Below are 25,028 nucleotides of genomic sequence, written 5' to 3' on the forward strand. Positions count from 1 at the left end.
AAAATCGATGAATAAATGGTCGGTGTTCAGACAGACTGGACTACATGGTTTTTTGGCGTTCTAAAGATAATTCATCAATTCTGATTTTCTAGATTGATGTGCCACCAAATATATGCGTTCTATTATTACAGCAAATAATGCGAATATTTTGAAATTTGGATTGCCTGTGGTACGTTTTCCAAATATCTTTAAAAAGCTCTTGTAATGTACCCACCAAATGATGTGTGGGTACATTGTATTCGCGGCATTTCTGCAACACCTGGCGGATGGCGAATATTTGGTCCGTTGTAGCTCGTTCGCCCATAAATGCTGTCTGATATTGCCCAACGAACTCTCTAGCAATTGATGATAGATGGCAGCGTAAATTTTAAGAGAGTAACTTGTAGGCGGCGCATAAAGTTGTGATCGATAATTGGCGATAATCCAACTTGACGCCCTTTTAGTAGATGGGACAAACGACACCATCCATCAACACCTCCGGTTATACTTCGTCCTCCCAAATCTTGGAAATAACCCAGTGCAGCACTCTTGCCAGTGCATCACCACCGGATTTTAGCAGCTCGCTTGGTAGTTGGTCCACCTCAGCGGCTTTGTTATTTTCAGCCGTCCAATCTCCGTTTCAACCTCTTGGATATCTGGGGGCGGAAGTCTTTCATCTTCCGCGCGTGCTTCCAAAGTTACTTCCTTGCCACCTTCGCTACTGGCCACATCACCGTTAAGGTGCTCATCGTAGTGCTGCCACCACCTTTCGACCACGTTCGATCGTGAGAAAATTTCCGTCACAGGCTCTGTGAAGCCTTTGCGCGAATGGTCCAGCTTCTCGTTGATAATGTCAACTGGGTGGCGGACAGCACGGGAATAGCGGCGATACAGGTGATGAGTAGGTTCCCAATCCAAGAAGTGGTTTCTAGCACCAAAAAGGATTCGTGATCGCGAAAGAGAAGGTGTCTACGCTTAGGCAGCTGCTACGCTCCTCCGAGGAGGACGCTCGACGAATTCGGGCGGATGTTAGAGGAATTAACCGATGAGCTTGTCGGTCGGTAGCCAGTACTAATTGGAGGAGACTTCAATGCATGGACCGTGAAGTGGGATAGCAGGGTAACCAATGCCAGGGGTTACAACCTGCTGGAGGCCCTAACAAAGCTCCAGCTGTGCAATGAAGGTATCATTAGTACATTTAGGCAAAACGGACGAGCATCGATCATCGATCTTACATGGTGTAGCCCATCGCTGGCGCGCAACATGAACTGGAGGGTAAGTGAGGAGTATACCCATAGCACCAGGCAATCCGCTATACCAATGGCCGACGGGACTGCTCAGAAACGTCGAGAACTACAACTATCGTACAGCAGTGGAAGACGAAGGCCTTCGACAAGGACCTTTTCGTCGAAGCACTTCGTCTAGACTCGATGCGGTGGAGCTGACAAGGATGGTGGTCAGGGCGTGTGACATAATAATGCCAAGAAAACGGAAGCCATCAAACAACCGGCGTCCGGTATAATGGTGGAACGAGGCACTCTTCGTGCCGCTTGTCTTAAAGCCAAGAGACGATATCAGAGAGCAAGGCACGAGGAAGTCCGAGAAGAGGGGAGAATTGTGTTTTAGCAAGCCAGAACGGCTTTCAAACGAGAGATTAAGCTGAGCAAGTCTAACTGCTTCAAAGAGCTGTGCCGAGCAGCTGATGCTAATCCTTGGGCTGCCTACCGAGTGATAATAACGGAAATCAAGGACCCGTCGACGCCGGTCGAAACGTGTGCATACAAACTGTGAGCCATCGTTGAGGGTCTATTACCAAATTATAACCCTACAATGTGGCCGGCCACACCATATAGCATTGAAGAGGTAGGAATTGCCGAAGCTCGTCAGATCTACAACGATAAGCTTATAGCGGCGGTGAAAGCGCTGACGCTGAACAAGGTCTGGGAATTCTCAAAGTGGCAGCGGTTCTTGCGTATCCAGGTATGTCTAGGAAGGTTTTTCAGAAATACCTGGACGAAGGTCAATTTCCAAAAATATGAAAAATTCAGAAACTAGTACTGTTGCCAAAGACAGCAAGAACATGCTATCGTGTGTTGCGAGGAGAGCGAGAACATACTATCAGAAAGGCAGTTTGGATTCCGGAAAGGAAGGTCGACGGAGGACGCAATTCAGACGGTGCTGGAGAGAGCCGAGAAAGCATTGAAACAAAAGCGTAGGGATAGTTACTGTACCGTGGTCACGAAAGATGTGAAGAATGCGTTCAATAGCACCAGCTGGTAGGCCATTGTCACAGCGCTGCACAGAATACGGATTTCCGACTACTTGTAGTCCTAGAAGCAGTAAGAGGCGTCTTTTGGCTGGCGTATCAACATCGCTTCTAAGATACGGTGCATCAGTCTGGAGGGCTACAGACCAAGCGGAATCGGAAGAAGTTAAACAGTGCGTTCCGACTCATTACCATGCGAGTGGTCAGTGCGTACAGGACAATATCATTGGAGGCGGCATGCGTAATCGTTAGGATGATCCCGATCTGCATCATCCTATCCAAAGACATGAAGCATGGAGAAGTGAACTTCCACCTGACACAGTTTTTTTTAATTTCTTTATTAGTATCATTCCAAACATTACATTTATTTCTTATACCTAGGTGTCCTGTGTTATAAGACAACACTATCATCCAAATTCGGTAAAACAAATTTAAGATATTATTAACATTTTCTTAACAACATATTACATTTCATTTGCCGTAGCAGTTCAGATTTTTAACAGGTGAGTTGATTTCACCTGCTTATAAGAGAAAAATAAATAACGTTTTCAATTAACTTAACCTAAACATATAACGCATTAATCGTGGCAGTAGAAGATTGTAATGATTTTTGCCTGAAATTATTGATTATTTTATTTGACATTTGTTCCAATGTTTCAACATTGGATATTCTATGTAACTCATAAGTACTATACCAGGGAGGAAGCTTCAGAATCATTTTAAAAATTTTATTTTGAATTCTCTGCAGAGCTTTCTTCCTGGTATTACAACAGCTAGTCCATATTGGTACAGCATACAACATGGCTGGCCTGAAAATTTGTTTGAATATCAAAAGATTGTTCTTAAGACAAAGTTTTGATTTTCTATTAATAAGGGGATAGAGACATTTTACATATCTATTACAATTGGCTTGAATGCCCTCAATGTGATTTTTGAAAGTTAAATTCTCATCTAGCATGAGCCCTAGATACTTAACTTCATCTGACCAATTGATTGGAACCCCTCTCAACGTGACAACTTGTCTACTTGAAGGTTTCAAACAAAGAGCTTTTGGTTTATGTGGGAATATTATTAGTTGAGTTTTGGAAGCATTAAGAGAAATCTTCCATTTTTGTAAGTAAGAAGAAAAAATATCCAAACTTTTTTGCAATCGACTACAGATGACACGCAGGCTTCGTCCTTTGGCGGAGAGGCCTGTGTTATCTGCAAACAAAGATTTTTGACATCCCTGAGGTAACTCAGGTAAGTCAGATGTGAAAATATTGTATAATATTGGTCCCAAAATGCTGCCTTGATGAACACCAGCTCTTATAGGAAGTCTTTCAGATCTGGAGTTCTGATAATTAACCTGAAGTGTACGATTTGACAGATAACTTTGAATTATTCTAACAATGTATGTTGGAAAATTATAGTTTTTCAATTTTACAATCAAACCTTTATGCAAAACACTGTCGAATGCTTTTTCTATGTCTAGAAGAGCAAGACCAGTAGAATAGCCTTCAGATTTATCGGAACGGATCAAATTTGTTACACATAAAAGTTGATAAGTGGTAGAATGTCCATGGCAGAATCCGAACTGTTCATTGGCAAAATTGAATTTTCGTTGATGTGGGCTGTTAAAAATGACCTTTTCAAAAAGTTTACTGATGGAGGAAAGCAAACTGATTCGACGATAGCTAGAAGCTTCTGCAGGATTTTTGTCTGGAATCTGGAATTGGAACAACCTTAGCATTTTTCCATTTGTCAGGAAAATATGCTAATTGAAAACATTTGTTAAATATATCAACTAAAAATTATAACCTACTTTCTGGAAGATGTGGAAAATTCCATCAACGCCAAAAGCTTTCATATTTTTGATTTTTTAATAATAGTTCTCACTTCTTCTAAATCAGTCTCCCAGGAATTTTCGAAAACGTTCTCTTGATTGAGAATATTTTCGAAGTCCTGAGTAACTTGATTTTCAATTGGACTAGTGAGTCCTAAATTAAAAACTGCATAGCAAGTTTATGAGCTTTTTTCGCAATTAGTTAGTAGCAATTTGTTTTCCTCTTTCAATGCCGGTATTGGCTTCTGAGGTTTTTTCAAAATTTTAGATAACTTCCAAAAGGGCTTAGAGCCAGGGTCCAATTGAGAAACCTTATTTTCAAATTTTTTGTTTCTATATTGTGCAAAACGTTTCTTGATTTCTTTCTGCAAATCCTGCCATATAATTTTCATAGCAGGATCTCGAGTGCGATGAAGTTCCCTTCTCCTCACGTTTTTAAGACGGATCAAAAGTTTAAGTTCATCGTCTATAATAACGAATTCGAATTTTACTTCACATTTTGAAATTTCAATGCTCCAGCAATGGATGCAATGCAATGGAATTTGTTGTAGTTTCAAGAGCATTGTCAATATCAAGTTTAGTTTGTAAAGAAATGTTAACATCAAGATAAGAGTCAATATATTTTTGATATATATTCCAGTCGTCTCGAAAATAATTGAAAGTGGAGCTTATAGGGTTGAGAATCACTTCATGGGATATTTGAAACCTTACAGGGACATGATCAGAATCAAAATCAGCATGAGTAACTAATTGGTTACAAAGATCACTAGAGTCAGTTAAGACCAAGTCAATCGTAGATGGATTTCTTAAAGAGGAAAAACATGTAGGGCTATCAGGGTATTGAATTGATAAATATCCTGAAAAGCACTCATCAAATAATGTTCTGCCGTTGGAATTACTTTGATCCATCTGACACAGTCAAAAACAACATGTTCTGGTGTTTCTTCAATATCCATACACTCAGGACAAACTGGTGAAAACGCATGGCCGAATCGATACAAATACTGCTTGAAGCAGCCGTGACCTGACGGAGGTGTATGGAGATTGAAGAAACACCAGAACATCTTGTTTTCGACTGTCCAATGTATTAAGAAACACGACTGTGCAATATACCGTTTTGAATCATATTACGGACAGCTTCAAATTCCGGCCACTCTACTTTGTATAGGAAACATTTCACACGAAATGTTTCAATTTGTGCCATTCAAAAGTTATCACCGCAAAAAATCTATGCAAACTTATAATGTCCAACTGCCTTACACGTCTCTTTAGTGGCTTGACGACTTCAACTGATAATTCGACTTTTCTCTTAATGATTCCCTTCAGTTGTCCGGAATTTGATCCAAAGTGGCCGAAATATGAGACAAAAGTAAGGAAGTGTCCAGAATAAGAATCATGAAACGACCACACATTTCTATTTATTTAAAATTATTCAAAATGCGGAAGCGTTTTCTTCACCCACTTTTCGAAAGTTAAGGGTTTCCGACGCTAGATAACGCTGCGAAATCATACAGAATGATTTATTTTGTATGCTCTATGCTGACTTATACTTCAATAAAGCCTTAAGTGTCTGTAATATGAATCAAAACGGTAGTAAGAAAGCGATCCCGATCTTTGGAATATGATGACCAACACGGTGGTGCAAATAATATCAGACTTACAGCACAACTGGCAAGAAGAGCTGCGAAACGAGACGCTTAGAGCAGCGCTTGACCGCCGATGAACCGAAAGCCAACTTTCCACCGAAATCGTCGGACCGACCTCTGCACACGACAAGTCAGTCTGTTGAAGAAAGAAGATCATCGGGCGCTATCTGAGTAGGCTAGATTCTCCGTCGGTAGCTAGAGACGAATTCCATCCAGAATGAGTCGAAAAAAATAAAAATCGTGCTCGATAGTCTTCGATTTGGATTAAATTTTGCACATGTTTTTGGTATGGTAGAATAAGTGTTTTCCATATAAAAATTGATCATTTTGACTCAAGTGTAACTTTTGAAAATGGCCTATAAATTTTTGTATGCAACTTATTTGAAAAATTCTAACTCCGAAACTGTTGATTTTAGAAAAAAGTATTCTATGAAGAAGTTGTAGTGAACCATTTGGACTATAAGAGAAAAATGTACACTGAAAAAATATTTTATTTATTTTCATAAAAAAATCAAAAATAAAACTTAAGTTTTAAATGACACAAAACCCCATTTTTAATATTTTTTAAATTTTCACCATAGAATCTTGATAATAAACAGATGTTTGGGACGAAGTTTCATGATGGATAAATTTTTAACAAAAAAGTTTTTCTAAGAACAACTTTTGGTCGATTTTCAAAATTCTGATTTTTTATCAAAATAAATGCGTTCTGATGATACAGTAAGCATCTTGAAATGATTCTATGCCATAATGATTATATGAATAATTTCTCTAGAAGTAGCCATTTTATAATTATATCGAGTTTAATGCAAAAAATATTATTTAAATATTAAAATAGGCCATTTTCATTAGTTATTCGCGATTCTCCATCAAGAAAACTAAGTAAGTGGAAAGAAATATGGTCTTTACTCTCGAAATCGTATTATTATTGATGGAGAAACGCGAATAATTTATAAAAACGGCCTATTTTAATATTTAAACAATATTTTCGGCATTAAATTTGATATAATTTGAAAATGGCTACTTCTAGAGAAATTATTGTTATAATCATTATGGCTTAGAATCATTAAAAGATGCTTACTTTATCATCAGAACGTATTTATTTTGACAAAAAATCAAAATTTTGAAAATCGACCAAAAGTTGCTCTTGGAAAAACTTTTTTATAAAAAATTTCTCCATCATGAAACTTTGTCAAAAATATCTGTATACTATTAAGATTCTATGGTGAACATTAAAAATATATTAGAAATGGGGTTTTTGTGTAATTTAAAATTTATGTTTTATTTTTGATTTTTGTATGAAAATAAATAAAATATTTTTCCAGTGTTTATTTTTTTCTTATAGTCCAAACGGTTCACTACAACTTCTTCATAGAACACTTTTCTCTAAAATCAACAGTTTCGGAGTTAGAATTTTTCAAATAAGTTGCATACAAAAATTTATAGGCCATTTTCAAAAGTTACACTTGAGTCAAAATGATCATTTTTTCTATGGAAAACACTTATTCCACCATACCAAGAAAAAAGTGCAAAATTTAATCCAAATCGAAGATGGTCGAGTTCTGTGATTGACCGATTTGACATGGAATCCGTCTAGACCGAGTAGAACGAGCGTAACATAGTATCGGTAATTAGTCGTTGAGGCGCCTGCATACCGTGAGTCATTCTCCAAACGGCATTGCAGAACGGACCCTGACAATTGGTCGACCACCATCGAGTCGGAGTAGGCTAGATCTTCAGTCGGAGAGTAGTTGAGTAGATTGCAAAACAGCACGGGCAAATGGTCGTCGGGGCGCCTCGCTCCACACCGGAATCGCAGGACAGACCTCGGCATAGTTTGCAGGAAATTTGTTAATGGCCTTTCAAATGCCACTAAAAGACAAATTCACGAATCATCTTCATAAGTTATTGGCATATTAGAGTTTCTTAGTATTTACTACCTAAATTTGCTTATTACTTTGAAATATTTTGAATAACAGGCATGCAATGTTCAGCAAAAATGTGAATAATAACTTCCTTTACAATTGTTCTGATGACCACTTTCACGAAAAACTAAAAAAAAAAACAGTTAGTTAAAAATGATTTTTGGGTGGTCTTCTTTCGGAATTGTTAGTTTGACCCAAAATTCAAATTTTTTCAGAGGCAAAACCTACAACCAACTTCTCTGGGAACAAAGAAAAACTATTTCACTGCCAAATTGACGATTCGAACCATTGTGCAGCGGTTGGAAATAGCTGACGACTGGCGGCGACGGTCGTCATCGTCATCGTCATCATCTCGTCCTCGTCCTCGTCTTGCCGTTGTCGTCTGGTACTGAACTAGATTTTATTGTCCCTGTCCCGTTAGCAGAGAGGAATTTTTGAGTTATTTTAAAATTTTAATACGTTGCTTTCTTCATTCTGTGTCGTTTGCAGACGTCAACATGGTAGCCGAACCGAAACCACATCAAACGGGCAGAAAGCGACAGAACAAGTCCAAAACCGGAAATGATTGGTGAGTGAGATAATTTTTGCACTTGGTTGAGTGAATGATATAATTGATCTTCTTTCTTTTCTATTTTCAGGGACTACTATTATGACAGGTAATATTTAGAATATATGTTAGAATAAACTTGTAATAGTCATTCCATATATTCGATGGTCATTCCATATCATTATCAATGATTCTATAAATATGGTTAACTTTAGTTACACTTTTGAAGCATGGAAAGTTGTTGTTGTTCAGTGAATATCGATAGAGTCGATATAATTTTTAAATCAACACAAATTTAAATATACAATACGAGCTGTATTCTGAACCTAGCTGGTCCCAATTTAATTAAAATTATTTACCTCTGTTACTTCAGAACAGCTGAATTTATTGAGATTTTTTTTTCCTTTAGGTAATTTCAGTAGCTAATCTATTCAGTAAAATATTATAAGAGAGCTACCTATTCCTGAAAAAAAATGAATAAACTTCAAACATGACGAATATTTTTACACTTTGATAATGCTTGGCGATGCATTTTAGCACCTTCTTGTCATGAACTTATAATTAAAATCATGATGATAACCAATGCTTTTAAAAGTTCAAAGAGAAGCTTTGGCAATCGCAAACAAAATAAAATTTTCATTACCTTTTATCAGAGGCGAAGCTAACAATCGCACATCTAATTCTATTATTGAGGGCAGAATTAAAACATCAACAACGGGATTTCACTATCAAATGGAAACATTCCCACAATATTAACGTCCTGACATTTAAACGGTTTTGACTTTATGCTTACCCTACCTCAATGTTCTTTCTCCCTCCTTTGAAATGATATCTAATTAATGGATTCGATAGTACCACGTCAGATGGTGCCACTCGCTCTCAGCCTAGTTGGATTTGAACCATTTTCGATTTCGGTAAAATTTATTCATTGCCTAGCTAACTTTTGACACCGTGCTCTTGTGTCATAAATTGTTCTACGGCAAGTTTGGCTCCGAAACTCCCAACTAAATAAGCGGATTTAATTTCTACCGACTGTTATCGTCGTAATTACGCTGATACAGACTGGTTCTGCAAGGTCTTTAACCCTAACTTACAGGTGTTGAGAGATTGTACTGAAGTGAAATATTGTATCAAGGCGACACTGCCTTTTAAAGCATAACTGTATCATACGGATTTTTGAATCAACACCTTTTTTCGCCGCAACATTCATGTTTTATATATTCCTTTCTACGCATATAAAAGTTAAAACACTTTGTTTAAAAATATGGAAGAGAAGTATGAAGTAGGTGTAGTTAAAATTTAAAAAATAAAACCATAACAGTTTCTACATATACAAACATTAAGCCTCAATAGCATTTGTAAAACTTGAATAACGTTCAAGTTTACATATTTTTGATGATCAATTATAGCAGAATGAGTAATCTGTGTGGTGGTGAAAAATTAATATGTCATGCGAAAATGTTCTTGAAAATAATGTACATTTGTATGAGAAGCAAACTTCAAACTTTAAGCATTATTGTCTGAACGTCTACTTATTCCATACGGGAGAGTTACGCCCTTATCATAAGTATTATGAAATTGAACCTTATTTAGTCTAGTGTTAACGTCCACAGCTACAAAGCAAAGCCATATGGAAGGTGTCTGGATCCGGATCCCTGGCGGTCAAGTATCTTTTCGTAATTTAATTTTGTTTTGACTTTCCTGGGCATAAAATTCCATTGTGGCTATCAAACGATACAAATATTGTAAGACAAAGGAAGCTCTCAATAAACAAATGTAGAAGTGCTCATTGAACACTAATCTGATAATCAGGCTCTGTCTCAGTGGGAACGTAATGACGATTTCTTAACTCTATTCACAAGTATGAAATATTAAATCTACAATATGTGTGTGTGTAGATGGAAATGGTCTCCCATGTTTATTGAATTAGACATCATAATTCACATATAGAGTGCCTCTTTCGACTATGCTTCAATTGCGTGATTTTAACAAATAATTCCATTCCAATCACAATATGACAGAACAAATAATAAATCTTCAGCTTTCTTTACAAACAAGCTCTCCATTCTCATGAGGAAAAATCTCATAAATTTTAAAATCAACATTATTAAAAGATTACCTCCCAAAGATTTATGAGGTTATTTCATTTATTTATGAACACCCGCCCATCGCCCCCATCGTCTTCGGATTGGAAAAGCTGCTCCGTCGCGGTATTATCGTTGTCGAAAGCTGTGATGCTTGTTGCTTCCCATCAAACGCCTAAGAGAGGGAGTGAGAGTTCCATGGCACGTTTTACACGCCAAACAGATAGATTATCCTTTCAGGAAAAGGGAGTGAAATTGGCACAATCGAAATCGCTATTGTTTCATAAATAATTGATTGCTTATCTCTTCCGATTTCACTCGATTTTCTGGAACGGAACAAAAGCTCCATCCAGTGTGTTGCCGAGATTCGATTATGTGGTGCAGTAGTTTTCCCGGTAATGCGGCTCACGAGGACTACACAGCAAAAAAAATAGTTAAATAATGAATTTTTAGCTGCACATCACTAGCGTCGTAATAACTGTGTCAAATTAAGTCAAATTTTTAAGATGACATACGGTTCGAATAACAGATTTATGTTCTGTTGGTTCGACGAGCAGTGTCAGATGGTTTTGGACGAGAAGAAAGCAACGCGGGTGATTATGCTGCAGCAAGGTACCCGTCAAAGCATGGAACGATATAAACAGAAGTGAAGGCAGCAAACCCATCTATTCCGGGATAAGAAGCGTCGCCTGGAATAATTAGAGTGTGAATAGATGAAGCAACTGTATCGTTCTCAAGAAACGTGTAAAATCTACAAGAAACTCAATGCATCCCGCAAATGCTTTGTGCCGCGAGCCGAAATGTGCCGGGATGAGAATGGAGGTATCTTGACGGACGAACGAGAGGTGATTGAAAGGTGGAAGCAGCATTACGATGAACACCTTAATGGCGCAGAGTAGGAAGACCAAGGCAGCAGAAGGAATGGCTCCATCGGTACGGCGGATGAGGGAGACGTGTCACTCCCACAATAGGTAAAGTTAAGGATGCTATCAAACAGCTCAAGAACAACAAAACAGCTGGAAAGGATGGTATTGGAGCGAAACTTATTAAAATGGGTCCGGACAGGTTGGCCACTTGTCTGCACCGATTTATAGCCAGGATCCGGGATACAGAATAGCTACCGGAGGAGTGGAAGGAGGGAGTAATGTACCCAATATACAAAAATGGTGACAAGTTAGAATGTGAGAACTATCGAGCGATCACCATTCTTAATGCAGCCTATAAAATGCTTTCTCAGATCATCTTCCGCCATCTATCGACGCTAGCAAGAAGATTTGTACGAAATTATTAAGCCAGTTTCGTAGACGGGCGATCGACTACAGACCATATCTTTATGTTGCGACGGATCCTCCAAAAGTATCAAGTCCCTACGCACTTTTTTTTAATTTCTTTATTAGTATCACTTCAAACATTACATTCATATCTTATATCTAGGTGTTCTGTGTTGAACAACACTAGCATCCTAATATGGTAAAACGAATTTAAGATTTTATTAACATTTTGTTAACAACATATTACATTTCATTTGCCGTAGAAGCCTTAACCTAAACATATAACGCGTTAATCGTGGCAATAGAAGATTGTAACGATTTTTGCCTGATTACCTGATTATGTCTGATTGACCATGTCCTGAATCGAAAGACAATGTCCTTGGCTAGCAATTCTCCAGGATAGTTCACTCCAGCATTCCTCCCAGTAATAGCTGAGAATTTCAGCCATTCTCAAAGAGCTTTGATGTATCTCTCCAAAGAATCTAAAAAAATACCCTAGCAGTTAGTCTTCTGATTGTTGGGGAGGTTCCTCCAGGATTTTTATTCAATTATTCCTCCGTTGTATTTCTCAAAATTTCTTCCAGAATTTTTGATAAATTCCACCTGAAAAATCTCAATTCTATCAAATACATATCTGCACAAAGCATGAACTCAAAATTTATGAACTTATTATTTTGGCGAAGAATCTTAAATGAATCGTTTCAAGGACTTTTTTGATATTCTTAAAGATTCTTCTAAGAGGTCACCTTAAACACATCTAGGAATTTCCCAACAGATTGCATCAAAATAAATATTTTGCTCTTGAATTACTTAAGGAATACCATATAATCAGAGTTATTATCAAAGCTTTTAACAGCAATCAATCTAAGTTTGTTTAAAAAATTTCACAAAATCTCCACAACACCTACCAAATGAAAACTTTGACATTCCCATTTTATTTGGTGCTATAAAAAATGATCTATTAGGGGTACTGTTTTGAGTAAAAATTATCCAAAATACCTTTTAAAACGTTGGCATTTGCTCAAGAAATCGAAAAAAAAAAAACAACATCGTTCCAGACTCCGCTAGAACATTTTCGTGAAGGAGAAAGGCCCAAATTTTTATTTGGTGGGTATCTCGGATATAAATATTTTTGTGCACATTGTGTTTTTCATAGAAACCGTGAGTCATTTCTCTCGCTGTGTTTCCTACGGAAATTCTTTCTAGCATACCATCTTAGATATCAATATAAATTCTTCCAAAATTGCAACAATAAATTCTTATAGTATTTTCTTATTTCTTTAAGTACATGTAATGCCGTGAATCGCAAGTCAGTCCCATCTGCATTTTCGTCAAAATTGAGTTGAGTTCAGTTTTTAACATATCTTCCATCGCTCTTTCAGCTGCACTAGTTAGATAATAAGATTTGTTCGGAAAAAGTAGAAAAAAACAGCAAGTCAAATTGTCCCATAATGAAAAGTAACCGCATATCAGTCCCACTACAGATTTCCGCTCCGTATAACACAACAATGAACCGTGTTTCGAACATCTTGATATTTTTCTCGGAAAAATATCGTAGTGAAAAGCAAATTGAGAAAGTTTCATTAAGATTTGTACACATTCCAATTCTCTGGAATTTTTTGAATATTCGTATGGAAAACGAGTTTGGAAACTTCACACCCCATTTTCTTAATGCCTACTTTTTACAGATAAGACTGACTTGCGATTCACGGCAGTGTAGTTCTATAAATTTCTCTAAACATATAATTTAAATCTCTAAACAAATACTTTCCGAAGAATTCCTCGAAAATTCATCCAATTTTTCAACCAATTTTTGCAGAAATGTTTTCATGAAGTGCTTTAGAAATTTAATAAAAGTTTCTCATGGAATAACCTTCTCAGTAATTTGTGATATACAGGGGTTCGGCCCAGATAGCCATAGCGGCAAACGCGCAGCTATTCAGCAAGACCAAGCTGAGGGTCGTGGGTTCGAATCCCACCGGTCGAAGATCTTTTTGGGTTGGAAATTTTCTCGACTTCCCAGGGCATAGAGTATCTTCGTACCTGCCACACGATATACACATGCAAAAATGGTCATTGGCATAGTAAGTTCTCAGTTAATAACTGTGGAGCTGAGAAGCAGGCTCTGACCCAGTGGGGACGTAACGCCAGAAAGAATAAGAAGAAGGGTGTCCGCAAATTATCCGTACAAACTTTGAAGACATAGCTCTGTACAATCAAACACAATAAATTCAATATTTTTGCATGGTTTTAAGCATTCGCTTATTATTTTCTTAAGAAGCAAGTTTGGCACATTTCCGATCTCAAATATTTGCAAAACAAAGCCAAATGAGCTTAATGACGGAAGAGAAATGTTCATGGAACTCGCTGGATTTGAACCGTATAATTTGCTGTTTCCAGTCTAACTTGAAGCCACTAAACTGCAGGTAACTTCAAATAATTATAGGATATTTGGATTCATCTCTTTAAGACTTTAGGGCTAACACATCTCCAGTATGACGAGCGGCCCTCAGGAAAAATGACTCCAAAAAATTCAAATTTGCCTATCTCAGTAACAAGCAATCATTTCGAAATTATTAGAAGTTGTATTTTGTGTTAACATATAGGTGTATTATTATAGGTACATGGACATTGATTTGTCATTGTTTTCAATGCGAGATCATCTTTCCAATATTTTGCTGTTCGGATAATTTGCGGACACCCTGTATAATAAGTAAAATTTTGAGAAATTACTTTTTGATTTCGCAGATTTTTTTTGTTGTGCTAAGTAAAATCTCTGACAACTATTTCGATTTATTTTAGGAAGGCTTTTGAACCTTGGACCTCTTTTGGAAATCTGGGAAAAAAAAATAACGTTCTTCCTAGGAAAATTACTGAATTTATTCCAGAGGAAATAATTGCAACATTTTCTCAATAAAATTTGCCATAAGTACAGTAGGCTTTCAATATAAAACACTTGAAATAATACCTGAAAATATTTCTAGTTAAACTCCAGAACAACTTTCCAAAAGAATTCTAGTAATCCTAAATCTCTGTAAAAACAATTGAGGAACCTTCGAAAGAAATTTTGAGAGTACTCAAAGAGGTAATGAGTTAAAATTCTTATGATCTCTAGAAGTTTGAAAAAATCCTCGGAGAAATCCCGAAGAATCATCTAGGTAACGACGTTCTTCCTGGAGAAATTTTCATAAAAATCCGCTTTGACACGCTTAGTAAGTACACCCCAACCTCTTTTTACGTTATCGGGGGGTCGTAAAAAAAATCGGTCGTAAAAAAATAAGGGTTATAATTATGTTTTTGAAAAATGCAATGCCTAGATGCGGAAATACTGATTCGAAATATTCGGCAAAGTTGAAGCATGGGTTGAAAACTTTCCAAAATGGCCGTTCAAGTTTTAATATTTTGGTAATAGATGGCAACACTGCTTGATTATTATCAAAAGAGCCAATTTTATGGGGGTGTGATATGCAAATAACAAAAAAAAATTGAGATAACGATACCGAATGTTCATCAAAGTTGAAGGAAGTGTTGCGTGCCATACAGTCGGCCGAATCACAAATGTTCATGAGGCTGGCAACACTGTTTAAGAAGAATAAAGTATAGATCAAAACCATCAAACTTGAGCGGAACAGAAAAATATAATGCTTAGCAACATAGCAATACTCTTCAACTGTAATCCAGTTTTTCATGAAGGGTTCAACATTTTTTTCGTAGCTGCCAACACTGCTCAAGTGAAATTGCGCCACCAGGCAGTACAAGTGTGCATGCAACTATTGTTTTGTGGATATCTCAGGATCCTGACCACTTAGAAAGATGGCGTCTTCGGCAAAATTGTTCAGTAGCTCAAGGACTATCATTATTCTAGTCAAGAGATTCGAGATTTTGCCACCAGGTGGCGCTAGTGAGGATAGATTTTTTGTTTTTGAATCTCATTTCTTTTATAATGATAGTTCTTGAGCTACTGAACAACTATGCCGAAGACGCCATCTTTCTAAGTGGCCAGGATCCTAAGATAACCGCAAAACAAAAGTTTCATGCTCACTAGCATCGCCTGGTGGCCAAATCTCGAATCTCTTAGCTTTTATAATGATATTAAGAAGGTGAATGTGTCAAAAATCTGCTATTTTCACGTTAAGGTGATTGTAGAACGAAGCCACACTTCAAAATTTAAAGAGCACAAGACTTGAGAACCAAACAGCGCTCCGCATTGAAAATTTATCTCATTGATCACCAACAGCAAGCAAGCAATTTGATTGATTTTCAATGCGAACTGTTGTCAGATTCTCCAGTCTTGTGCTCTTGAAAATTCAAAGTTAGGCTTCGTTTTACAATCACCTTAAAATAACTATTTTGAATGTATTTTGTAAAATTTTCGAAAATTTCTAAATTTGAAAAAAAATGTGTTCTGTATCTCGATACCTCCCTAAATCGATGGTCCCTTCAAAATCGAGTTAAGGAGAGTTAACTTATTTATTTTCATTAAATTCTTAGAAACATGCTGCAGAGAATTTTTGAAAAAATCAGAATACAAATATTATTTGTTTATGCTTTTTGTCATCGGATTTTTTTATTTTCTGTTAGGAAGCCGGATTCTATTCTTGGCACTCTTGATTCATTTCGCCAGTGGGTTTTTTTTTTTCAGCTATTTGGCCACAATATGCGCTGTACTGAAGCGCTTCTTACAGCAAAGTTTTAGACAATTCTGTCAAGAAAAACCTCCATGCCAAAGTATATCATGGAAGTGCCCAAGAGTTTCTGAAGTTTGTTTTTTTTCCGGACATCTTGATTTCTTAAGTTTTGAAAAATAATTTTCCAAAGTTTGAGATCGTTCGAGGAAAATTGACACATTGTAAACATCAACTGCTCATAGAATATTGAGAAGATTGCTTTTCCGTCACATTGAACTGAATATGGTTCGGATCACAAAAAATATCAGTTACATTGGACGCAACTGTACATGAATTAAGTATTCTTAAGTTCAAATACCATCAAATTTACATATTGACACATATATTGAGCTGTTCGTTAACCCAATCCGCATGATTTATAAATGAATGAACTCATTACGCGTAACAAAGATGGATAAATGATGGGTTAAATTATGAAAAAAATCCACGAGCTCAGTTGAGATTCGAACCATTGACTCTTGTATGCTAGACGAGTACTTTACCAACTAAGCTACCGAGCCACTTGATGATCCAATAACTCAGAAGGTTACAACTTTCGTATTGATTTCCCAACAGATCACGCAAATCCTTTCCATAATTCATATCCATCCATCTCATGTATAAAACACACGCGCGCAGAGTAAGTGCGAGTTATATGGTGTTAAAACTGTTTGCCTATCATACTTACATCGCTTCAACAGTAAATGCAGTTTTTTTTATATAAATTTCTAGCAAAGCTAGAAACTTTCACTTACCCCAGGCTATTTGGAATGCTAATGGTGTTTAGGCTCTGTGGTTCTCACTCAACCATCTATTACTCAACGGTCTATTACGGATGCACGTCTCGAGTGTGGTGCAGAGAAAAAAAAAGAGAAAACGAATCGATATCGCACCACCTTTATTTGGCTTGGGCTACAAGTCCAATGTCCCCCCGGAATTACCTAGTGGTATTACTTCAGGGGGCTCAGGACTTATTGATGCCTCTACGCCATTTCTTCGCCTCTGGCTCTATTAGCTCTGGCTGCTATTTGTCTCTGCTCTGACTTACATTTTCGGTTCGGCCACACGCTTGGGCCATGTGAGACTTTTTATGATAGGTACTCCTGTGCTTGTTGGACTCTACTCTGGACTTTACTGCGCTGCTCGTCATGCTCTTCGGGTGGACCTGTTGGATGCCGAGGTCGGTCTTGCGATTCCGGTTGAAGAGTAACTTCTGGTACGCAAGCGCCCGACGACCCAAAGCGATTTGTCGTGATCCATACTACTCGGCGTAGTTCCCGACGATGAAACTAGCCTACTGCGATGGAGAGTTTCCCGACGGAAAAATATCTCCCGAAACCGCTAACGTCACGCGTTGTTCTTATTCTGTTGTTGACCGGTACAGTGCCGAAGTCGGATGGCTTCCGGTTCACTGGCACTCCGACGAGTCAAGCCGCACATTGGTCCAGATTTTCAAATAGCTGGCAAAAACCCTATTTTTTTAGTTGAAAAACGAAGTCAAACATTCATCTACTATATCAGATAGTTAGGAAAAACAGTATTTTGGTTAGAATTTTGCCCTATGACAACCAAAAAATTGTGACTATGCCCGAAATAGAGTCTTCCATCCTAAATCATGTTCCACAACACTTGTAATGGCTAAATATAGTGAAATATTGAGAATGCGCAATTTCTGCCACGATTTTTCAAAACTGGACCAATGTGAGTCGGTGACTTGCTACGGACTACACAGAATAGACCCGATGGTGGATCTATCCTACCCCGACGAAGATTTTTCCGACGGCGGAAGATCTCCCGAACTGATGCTATCCTGGCAGATGCCGAGGTCGGTTCTGCGATTCCGATGGAGGGACGATCGTTTGCCGGTGCTGTTTTGCGATCTACTCAGCTAGTCCCCGACGGTGGACTTAGTTTACTCCGAAGCTGACTGTGTCGATACCGAGGTCGGTCCTGCGATTCCGGCGGAGGGAAACTTCCGGTTCACAGGCGCCCCCATGACCATTTACTGGTGCTGTTCCAAGATCTAATCTGTTAGTCCCCGGCGGAAGATGTAGCCTACTTCGACTCTATGGTGGTCGGTACGGTGACGAGGTCAGTCCTGCGATTCCGGTAGAGGAAGGCTTCTGGATTGCAGGTGCCCCGACTACCCATTACCGATACCACGTGACGCTCGACATACCCGGGACTTGGCGGAAGATCCAGCCTACTCTGATCGCGGCCCGACGCCCTCTAGTCTTCTCGCCATTTCACCGCATGCCTCGTACATACGTGTTGACACATTTCTGCACGATGTTGTCGGAGTTAAAATCTCCGTCGCTGCTTCCAAGCATTTCGTTCCGCACCTCCGCGTATCTTGGGCAGTCAAAAACTACATGTTGCTGTGTCTCCTCGATTTATGGGCAGTCTAGACAGTGTGGCGACTCTGTGTGCCCGAATCTATGGACATACTTAGGTAGAAGTTCACCTCTCCGTGCTTCCTATTAATCGAAAAAAAAAAAATGGTCAAATGTACCGGAAATGTCTTGTATTTTATTCAGCGACAATTTCCTTCAAATTGCCTTAACAAATCTTGTTATGTCATATAATAAGCATTTCTGAATGTTTTGAGTGAAAATTGCACTTTTGGCCAGCATTTATACGTAGTGCGATTACTCAAAACGTCAATCTGGCTCGCAAATTTTAAAGGGAGGGGAGACTAAAAATTAAAAATCAAGTTTTTACCAGCCTTAGCAAAAATGTGCCACCTTATAGGAATCCTTGCTGTACAGTTCACCCTTGTGGCTCGATGACTCGTGTTGTAATTTGTTTGTTTATACATTTGCGGGGGAGAGTATTATCCGGGTGACCCGATGGATCAACCGGGAGTCAAAGGAATCGCGCGCCCCTAGACGGTCGCGTCTCTTCGTAGGCTTCCCTTTCATGATGGAATGGAAAGGGAGATTGGAGAAGTCAAAAGCGAGGCAGTGGAAAATATTTGATGGAAAATGGAAATAAAAAAGCGTAGCGTGAATAATGGAAACGATTTTGTGCGTTCATTAGATTTATCCGATGAAAAATATACCGATCCGTGTGGCTACTGTTTTCGGCAGCTTTCGGACCGGTGGTGGGGAATGGGTGGAAGTTGAGAAACGAACGGAAAAATATACGGGAAAATAAATCACTTTAATGAAATTGAATTAAATTGAGTGCAATGGCAGGGCAGTTTTCAGCACACGGGTGGCGAATTACAGTTTGCGAGGGCACAATGTATGAAGCAGTTCACCGGGATCAAGTAGGAAATGGCAAGAGGGCATAAAGATTAACCTTTCAAATCTTGTTCTTCCAGTGGATCCGACGATGTGGAAAACAGGAAAATGCTCATTTCAGCAGTCCATTAGCTTTTCAGAAGGAAAGTTTTGACGTTTTCATAATTTAGTTTAAGGAACATTTTGAAGGTCTATCAAAAGAGAGGATGAAATTGCCACGTTAATGTATTTTTTGTTCAATTACGTAAACTTCAGGCCAGAATACAGAAGGATGATTAGTGGCCACATAAATCTTCATGAAAATATATTACTTTTGGAAGGTTTTGGTACATCTTCTTCTTTCTGGCGTTACGTCCCAACTGGGACAGAACCTGCTTCTCAGCTTGTTCTAATGAGCACTTCCACAGTTATTAACTGAGAGCTTACTATGCCAATGACCATTTTTGCATGTGTATATCGTGTGGCAGGTACGAAGATACTCTATGCCCTAGGAAGTCGAGAAAATCTTCAACCCGAAAAGATCCTCGACCGGTGGGATTCGAACCCACGACCCTCAGCTTGGTCTTACTGAATAGCTGCGCGTTTACCGCTACGGCTATCTGGGCCCTTTGGTACATTGCGCCATTGAATATATAATACAACGATAACCTTGAAGATAACATTAACGTTCCCCGTTTGCCTAAGTCAAATCCCAAATTAAACATGATTAGACAACATAATTGTTCGATTTACACATGTTTAAAGTATATATAAGGGTTTATTTTCGACCTTTTTCAAACCTTTTAGCTGGAATCAGATATGTCATTTCTATTTAGATTGCATATACTTGAGCTATAAGTTTCAAATCAAATAAGTGGTAATCTGATTAATAATTATATAGGCACTGATAAATATATACCTTCAGATTTTTTTGTACGTGCCATCTTACCTAGCACACTTTTTGTAAAACAAATTCGCCTAGAAATTACGCTAATTTGTAAGAGATGCTTCTAAGCAATGTTACGCCATCTTAATAATTTTATAATAATAATTCTCTAAACCTCTTAAAAGGAGCAGAAATCCAACATGTTATAGTCAGATTTTTATCTATCCTTGACTTGAAATGGTAAATAGTATGGTGAATTTCGACCCATACTTTCTGAGACACCCTATATGTAAAATTGTAGTAAAAACATACATGTCCTCAACTAGGTTATAAGTATTTCATAAATCGAACTTAAATTGTTCATAATCTAAAAGCTTTTGCGGAAATCGAACTATAAGTATAACATCCTGAAAATGGAATCAATACACTATATTTTTCCTAGTTGTTACAGTATTTAATGACCAACTTGTTAATATTCAAAACAACTTTCCGCTACCATCTCTCGTATGCAAATCCTAATCAATAAAAGGCAAAATATTTCCAAATATCAATTTGTCTGCCACCGTTTCATCTCGAGCATTGCTTGGAGCAGATGCCTTTCTTTGTCGGAACCGCAAATCACCCTTAGGGGGAGAATAAACACAAACAGTAACCACGAGGCGGGACAAGCCGGATGGCAATCACGCGCATCATTAAAATTCAAATTAGACAACAATCCAGTCCGTCCTGTCGAGCTCGGTCTACTAGAAACAATATGTATTCGGCAGGGGGGATTATACCAGAGTTCCAGTTGCGAAGTGCTTTGAGGGTTGTCTTTTTTCTCTTTGCTCATTATCTAAACACAAACCATCACCCGCCCATTCGCCACCCATCTGCCGGAAATGACATTTCCAACATTTTGATATTGTTGGTGGGTTAGAAGTGCCACCACGGTGGTGTTTAGGGCGCAAGCGATGACGGTATGATAGAGCAGGGACAGCAAAATTGGGGGAAAAATCCAAGCGTGAAAAGGTGATAAAACAAAATAATAATCAAAAATTATGAGATCCGTGCAGATATACTGCTCTTGGCTTGCCATGTCCTATCTTGCTAATTGTGATATGCTCTTTTATGTTTAATAAATATAAAAATACTTGAGTCAGCTATAGCAAAATATTGTGACGAATTTCAGCAATCAATAAATCCAAAATAGTGCGCGATGTCAAACTGTTTTTATGCAATTTTAGCATTTGAAATAATTTTCAAAAGCGTTTATAACTAGGATCCAATTTCACAGAGTACAGCCAGTATAGTATTGCTACCTGATATCCTGTTAAATATTATTTTCTTTGTATTCTTTCTTCCAACATTCGCACTAAATGACCAGTCCGCTGAAGTCTGCCGTATTTTCTACGCTCAATAATATTTAAATAAATAGGGCGATATTCAAAACTGAAATGGCAATAGATGGCTCTTTTTCAATAATAGTAAAAACGAAATCCTGTAGCAAAGAAAGCACCACAAAAGATAAACTATACACAATAAGTTATGTATTTACTTAACACTTGATTTCTAATCACTACTTTTTTGATCCAGTTTCCTAATTACAAGCAATTTACGTTTTTTATTATTTTCCATACGTTTTGACAGTTCTCCGACTATCATTCTTCCATGCGCTTGTGTTGAAAGTTTGAGAAATTTGAGAATCCAGCGTAGCGCGATCAGTGAGTAGAATAGAGCTTGGTGACAGTTGAACACACTTACACTTGCATAGGCTTATCATACACAGTTTGTTTTTATTTTTCCCACAGAAACTTGCACACACTTTCCAGACGCATCAAAATGCATATGGAAATATTACCCAATTTCAAATATTTACACCCAAGTTCTGGGTGCTTTCCGAGACAGAGTGCATATTGTTTTCCTCTAAGGTTCACAACCACATCTACACTAGGGCACCCATACCATTGAGCGTGATAACCACTATACAATTATCAGTGTTGCCGCTCGGTGGCCGGCAAAAGAAACTGAATGTTCGAAAGGTTGTTGTCTGTAATTTTTGCCGCTGTCGCCAACTGTTAGCGTTTGAGAACAAAATAAACAGTTTTTACCATATTAACATCCTCAATTATTATGTGGTGTTCCTGAGTGCACTCTCAGGATAAAACTGAGAAATTGGGAAATATTGGAATCAATTTGGAATGCCACTGATACATCCCAGCAAGCGAAATGAAGAAAACCCAGTCTAGCAAAAGCCCGGACTATACTGAATCATGAAGAAAACCTTAGGGCCTGATGACCGGTCACTGTCCTAGTAGATATCATCATAACCTTTCGGATGTCGCGCGAATTTTTGTAACGCGAGTAGTCTAATGTAGAGTAGCGCTAGTGAGGAGCCTGATCACCTAGAAAGATGGCCTCTTCGGCAGAGTTGTTCAGTAGCTCAAATGCTTGCTTTGTATGATCATTAAAATTCGAGATTTGGAGAAATAATGATAGTTCCTGAGTTTCTGAGCAACTTCACCGAAGATGCCTGTCTAAAAAGCACCGAAGACGCTTTCTTCCTAAGTGGTCAGTCTCCTGAAATATCTGCAAAGCAAAAGTTCCATGTTCACTAGCGCCGCCTAGTGGCAAAACTTTGAATCAACTTGCTCGAATAATGATAATCCTTAACTTACTGAACAACTTTGCCGAAGACGCTATCCTTCTAAATAGTCAGGATCCTGAAATATCTGCGAAACAAAAGTAAAACTTCCATGCCTACTAGTTCCACATAGCGGTCAAATTCCGAATTAAATGAGGTACCATTGGATAGCGCTTTACCTCCAGAACAACTTTATTGAAGACCCGAAGTTTCTAAATTATCTGGATTTTGCGATACACCGACTTCAAGCTGTGGTTTACTCTAACCATATTATAACTTCATTATTATGCGACTTTCATGTACATTTGTTGACATTACCGCAATATAAAGGGTCATACTGTAAATAAAAACTGTCGAGTATTGTTCTTGAGAAGATTCTTGAGGAATACATTTTGGTTTGGAGTCGAAAGATATCTTCGTCACAAAATTATAGCATACAAAGTACAACAGCGCGACAGCACAAGGTTAACCAGTACAAGGTTAACCTTCAGTTGTCGTGCGGTTTTGCACCGTCAAAACCACCTTGGTGGGCTTGTGTACGACAAGCGAGGTTTTACCAGCAGTGTTGTACAAAATAGAACAACATTATTAGGAAAAATCCAAAATTTGAAAAAGCTACTTGCTTTAGTTACTGAGCTATACAGTATTAAAAACAAAAATGGATGCCAAATTTACACAGCGAGAAAACCTTATTCTTCAAGTTCATTGAACAATTACATTTTTCATTAATGCTCTGCATCAAAATATGTTCCTGTTGACGCCGTGATAGACTGGCCGTACTCATGGCCGAAGATGAGATAAATTAATCACCGAGAACACTTTACTTTTTTTACATATGTACACTGGTAATTAACTCTAATCAGATCACTACACCCTAACCCAGTCTGTGGGCAAAGGGTGCGACGGCGACAAGCGCGCGCGGGGCACAACAGAAATGTGCTATGAACCGTACTGATCGGTCGGCGATCAACTATCGAACTGTTCTCTTTGGATCGATTTATTTCTAGTGGTTGATATTGTGAAAGTATGAACAGGAGACTAAGGGAAAGGGGGTATCTACTTCTGTTGGATACAACTGGCTAGAAGCAGACGATTATTCACTTCCACGCAGTGGACGTGGGTTGGCACTATGGGTGATAGAGTGAAGATAGGTGCAAAAATGCAATGCGCTGTTTAATTCACGTTTGGCGTGAACAGTTCCCATTAAGGTTTTTACATAAGTTTTCTGCTGGATTATTAAAATAATGTCAAACCACTTAAAGAAAAATATTAGAAATGAAAGAAGTTGACAATTTTGAAAAATAATTCCAAATTTAAAATTTGATAGTCAAGAACTTTTTTTGCATTTCCCCACACTTCTGTTTAGATAGTAATCAAGCTTGAAACTTCTACAAATATGTACCGTAGATAAATCTTGCAACATTTTTTTCATCATTTGATTTTTTTACCGTGCATGCTTAAAATATGTTTCTTTCTACATCAAAAATTTACATAGGTTTGGAATCTTGTTATTCTTAGTTGACCTACAAGTTTTTGATTTATTTCGGACCATTATTTTATTTTGCCCTAAGGGTAGCCATCTTAAGGATACGGTGGCCAGAAAACATGATATTAGGAAATATGGGATGAGGCAATTTTCAATCTATTATTTTTAAAACAAAGGTAGTAAATTCGTGGTTTTGTTACTTTTTCATTCATAACCACGACTACCACCGCCATCATTTGTTTCAGAGTAATATTTCTCCATTAAAAACCAATCAATCACTCTCTGTTGAGCACAAATAAAAATATGTTTCTTGGAATTCTTTGACAACAGTTAATTAGTACCTTATACTGGCAATTGAATTTTATATATAAGCAGAGTATTTTGCTGTCAGTGCTTCTGAAAATGATGCTATTGTTGAAAAATTAGAAAAAGTGTCGGTACCACCAAAAGCAGTTATAAAAGAAGCTATAAATGATCGCTCTGTTATTTTTCTTTTCGATGTAAAATTAAATCATATATAAATTTATCGAAAGGTTGCATTATATTCTGATAGCAATCAACTTCCAAATGGCAATAAACCCAAAAAAATTATGAGTATT

The 25,028-nt window shown here is 37.8% G+C and overlaps 1 protein-coding gene across 7 annotated transcripts in view; it reads left to right on the top strand.

The window, feature by feature from the left end:
* The window catches only part of LOC5572637, a 348,615-nt gene that overhangs the window by 214,692 nt on the left and 108,895 nt on the right, over positions 1-25,028 (top strand). For all 7 annotated transcript variants that reach the window (XM_021843388.1, XM_021843390.1, XM_021843386.1 and 4 more), the window contains 2 exons: positions 8,131-8,209; positions 8,280-8,297. In XM_021843388.1, coding sequence (XP_021699080.1) covers positions 8,131-8,209; positions 8,280-8,297 — 97 coding nt within the window. The remainder of the gene's footprint in view (positions 1-8,130; positions 8,210-8,279; positions 8,298-25,028) is intronic.

This window comes from Aedes aegypti, chromosome 2, assembly GCF_002204515.2.
Source record: "Aedes aegypti strain LVP_AGWG chromosome 2, AaegL5.0 Primary Assembly, whole genome shotgun sequence".
Taxonomy (NCBI): Eukaryota; Metazoa; Arthropoda; class Insecta; order Diptera; family Culicidae; genus Aedes; species Aedes aegypti.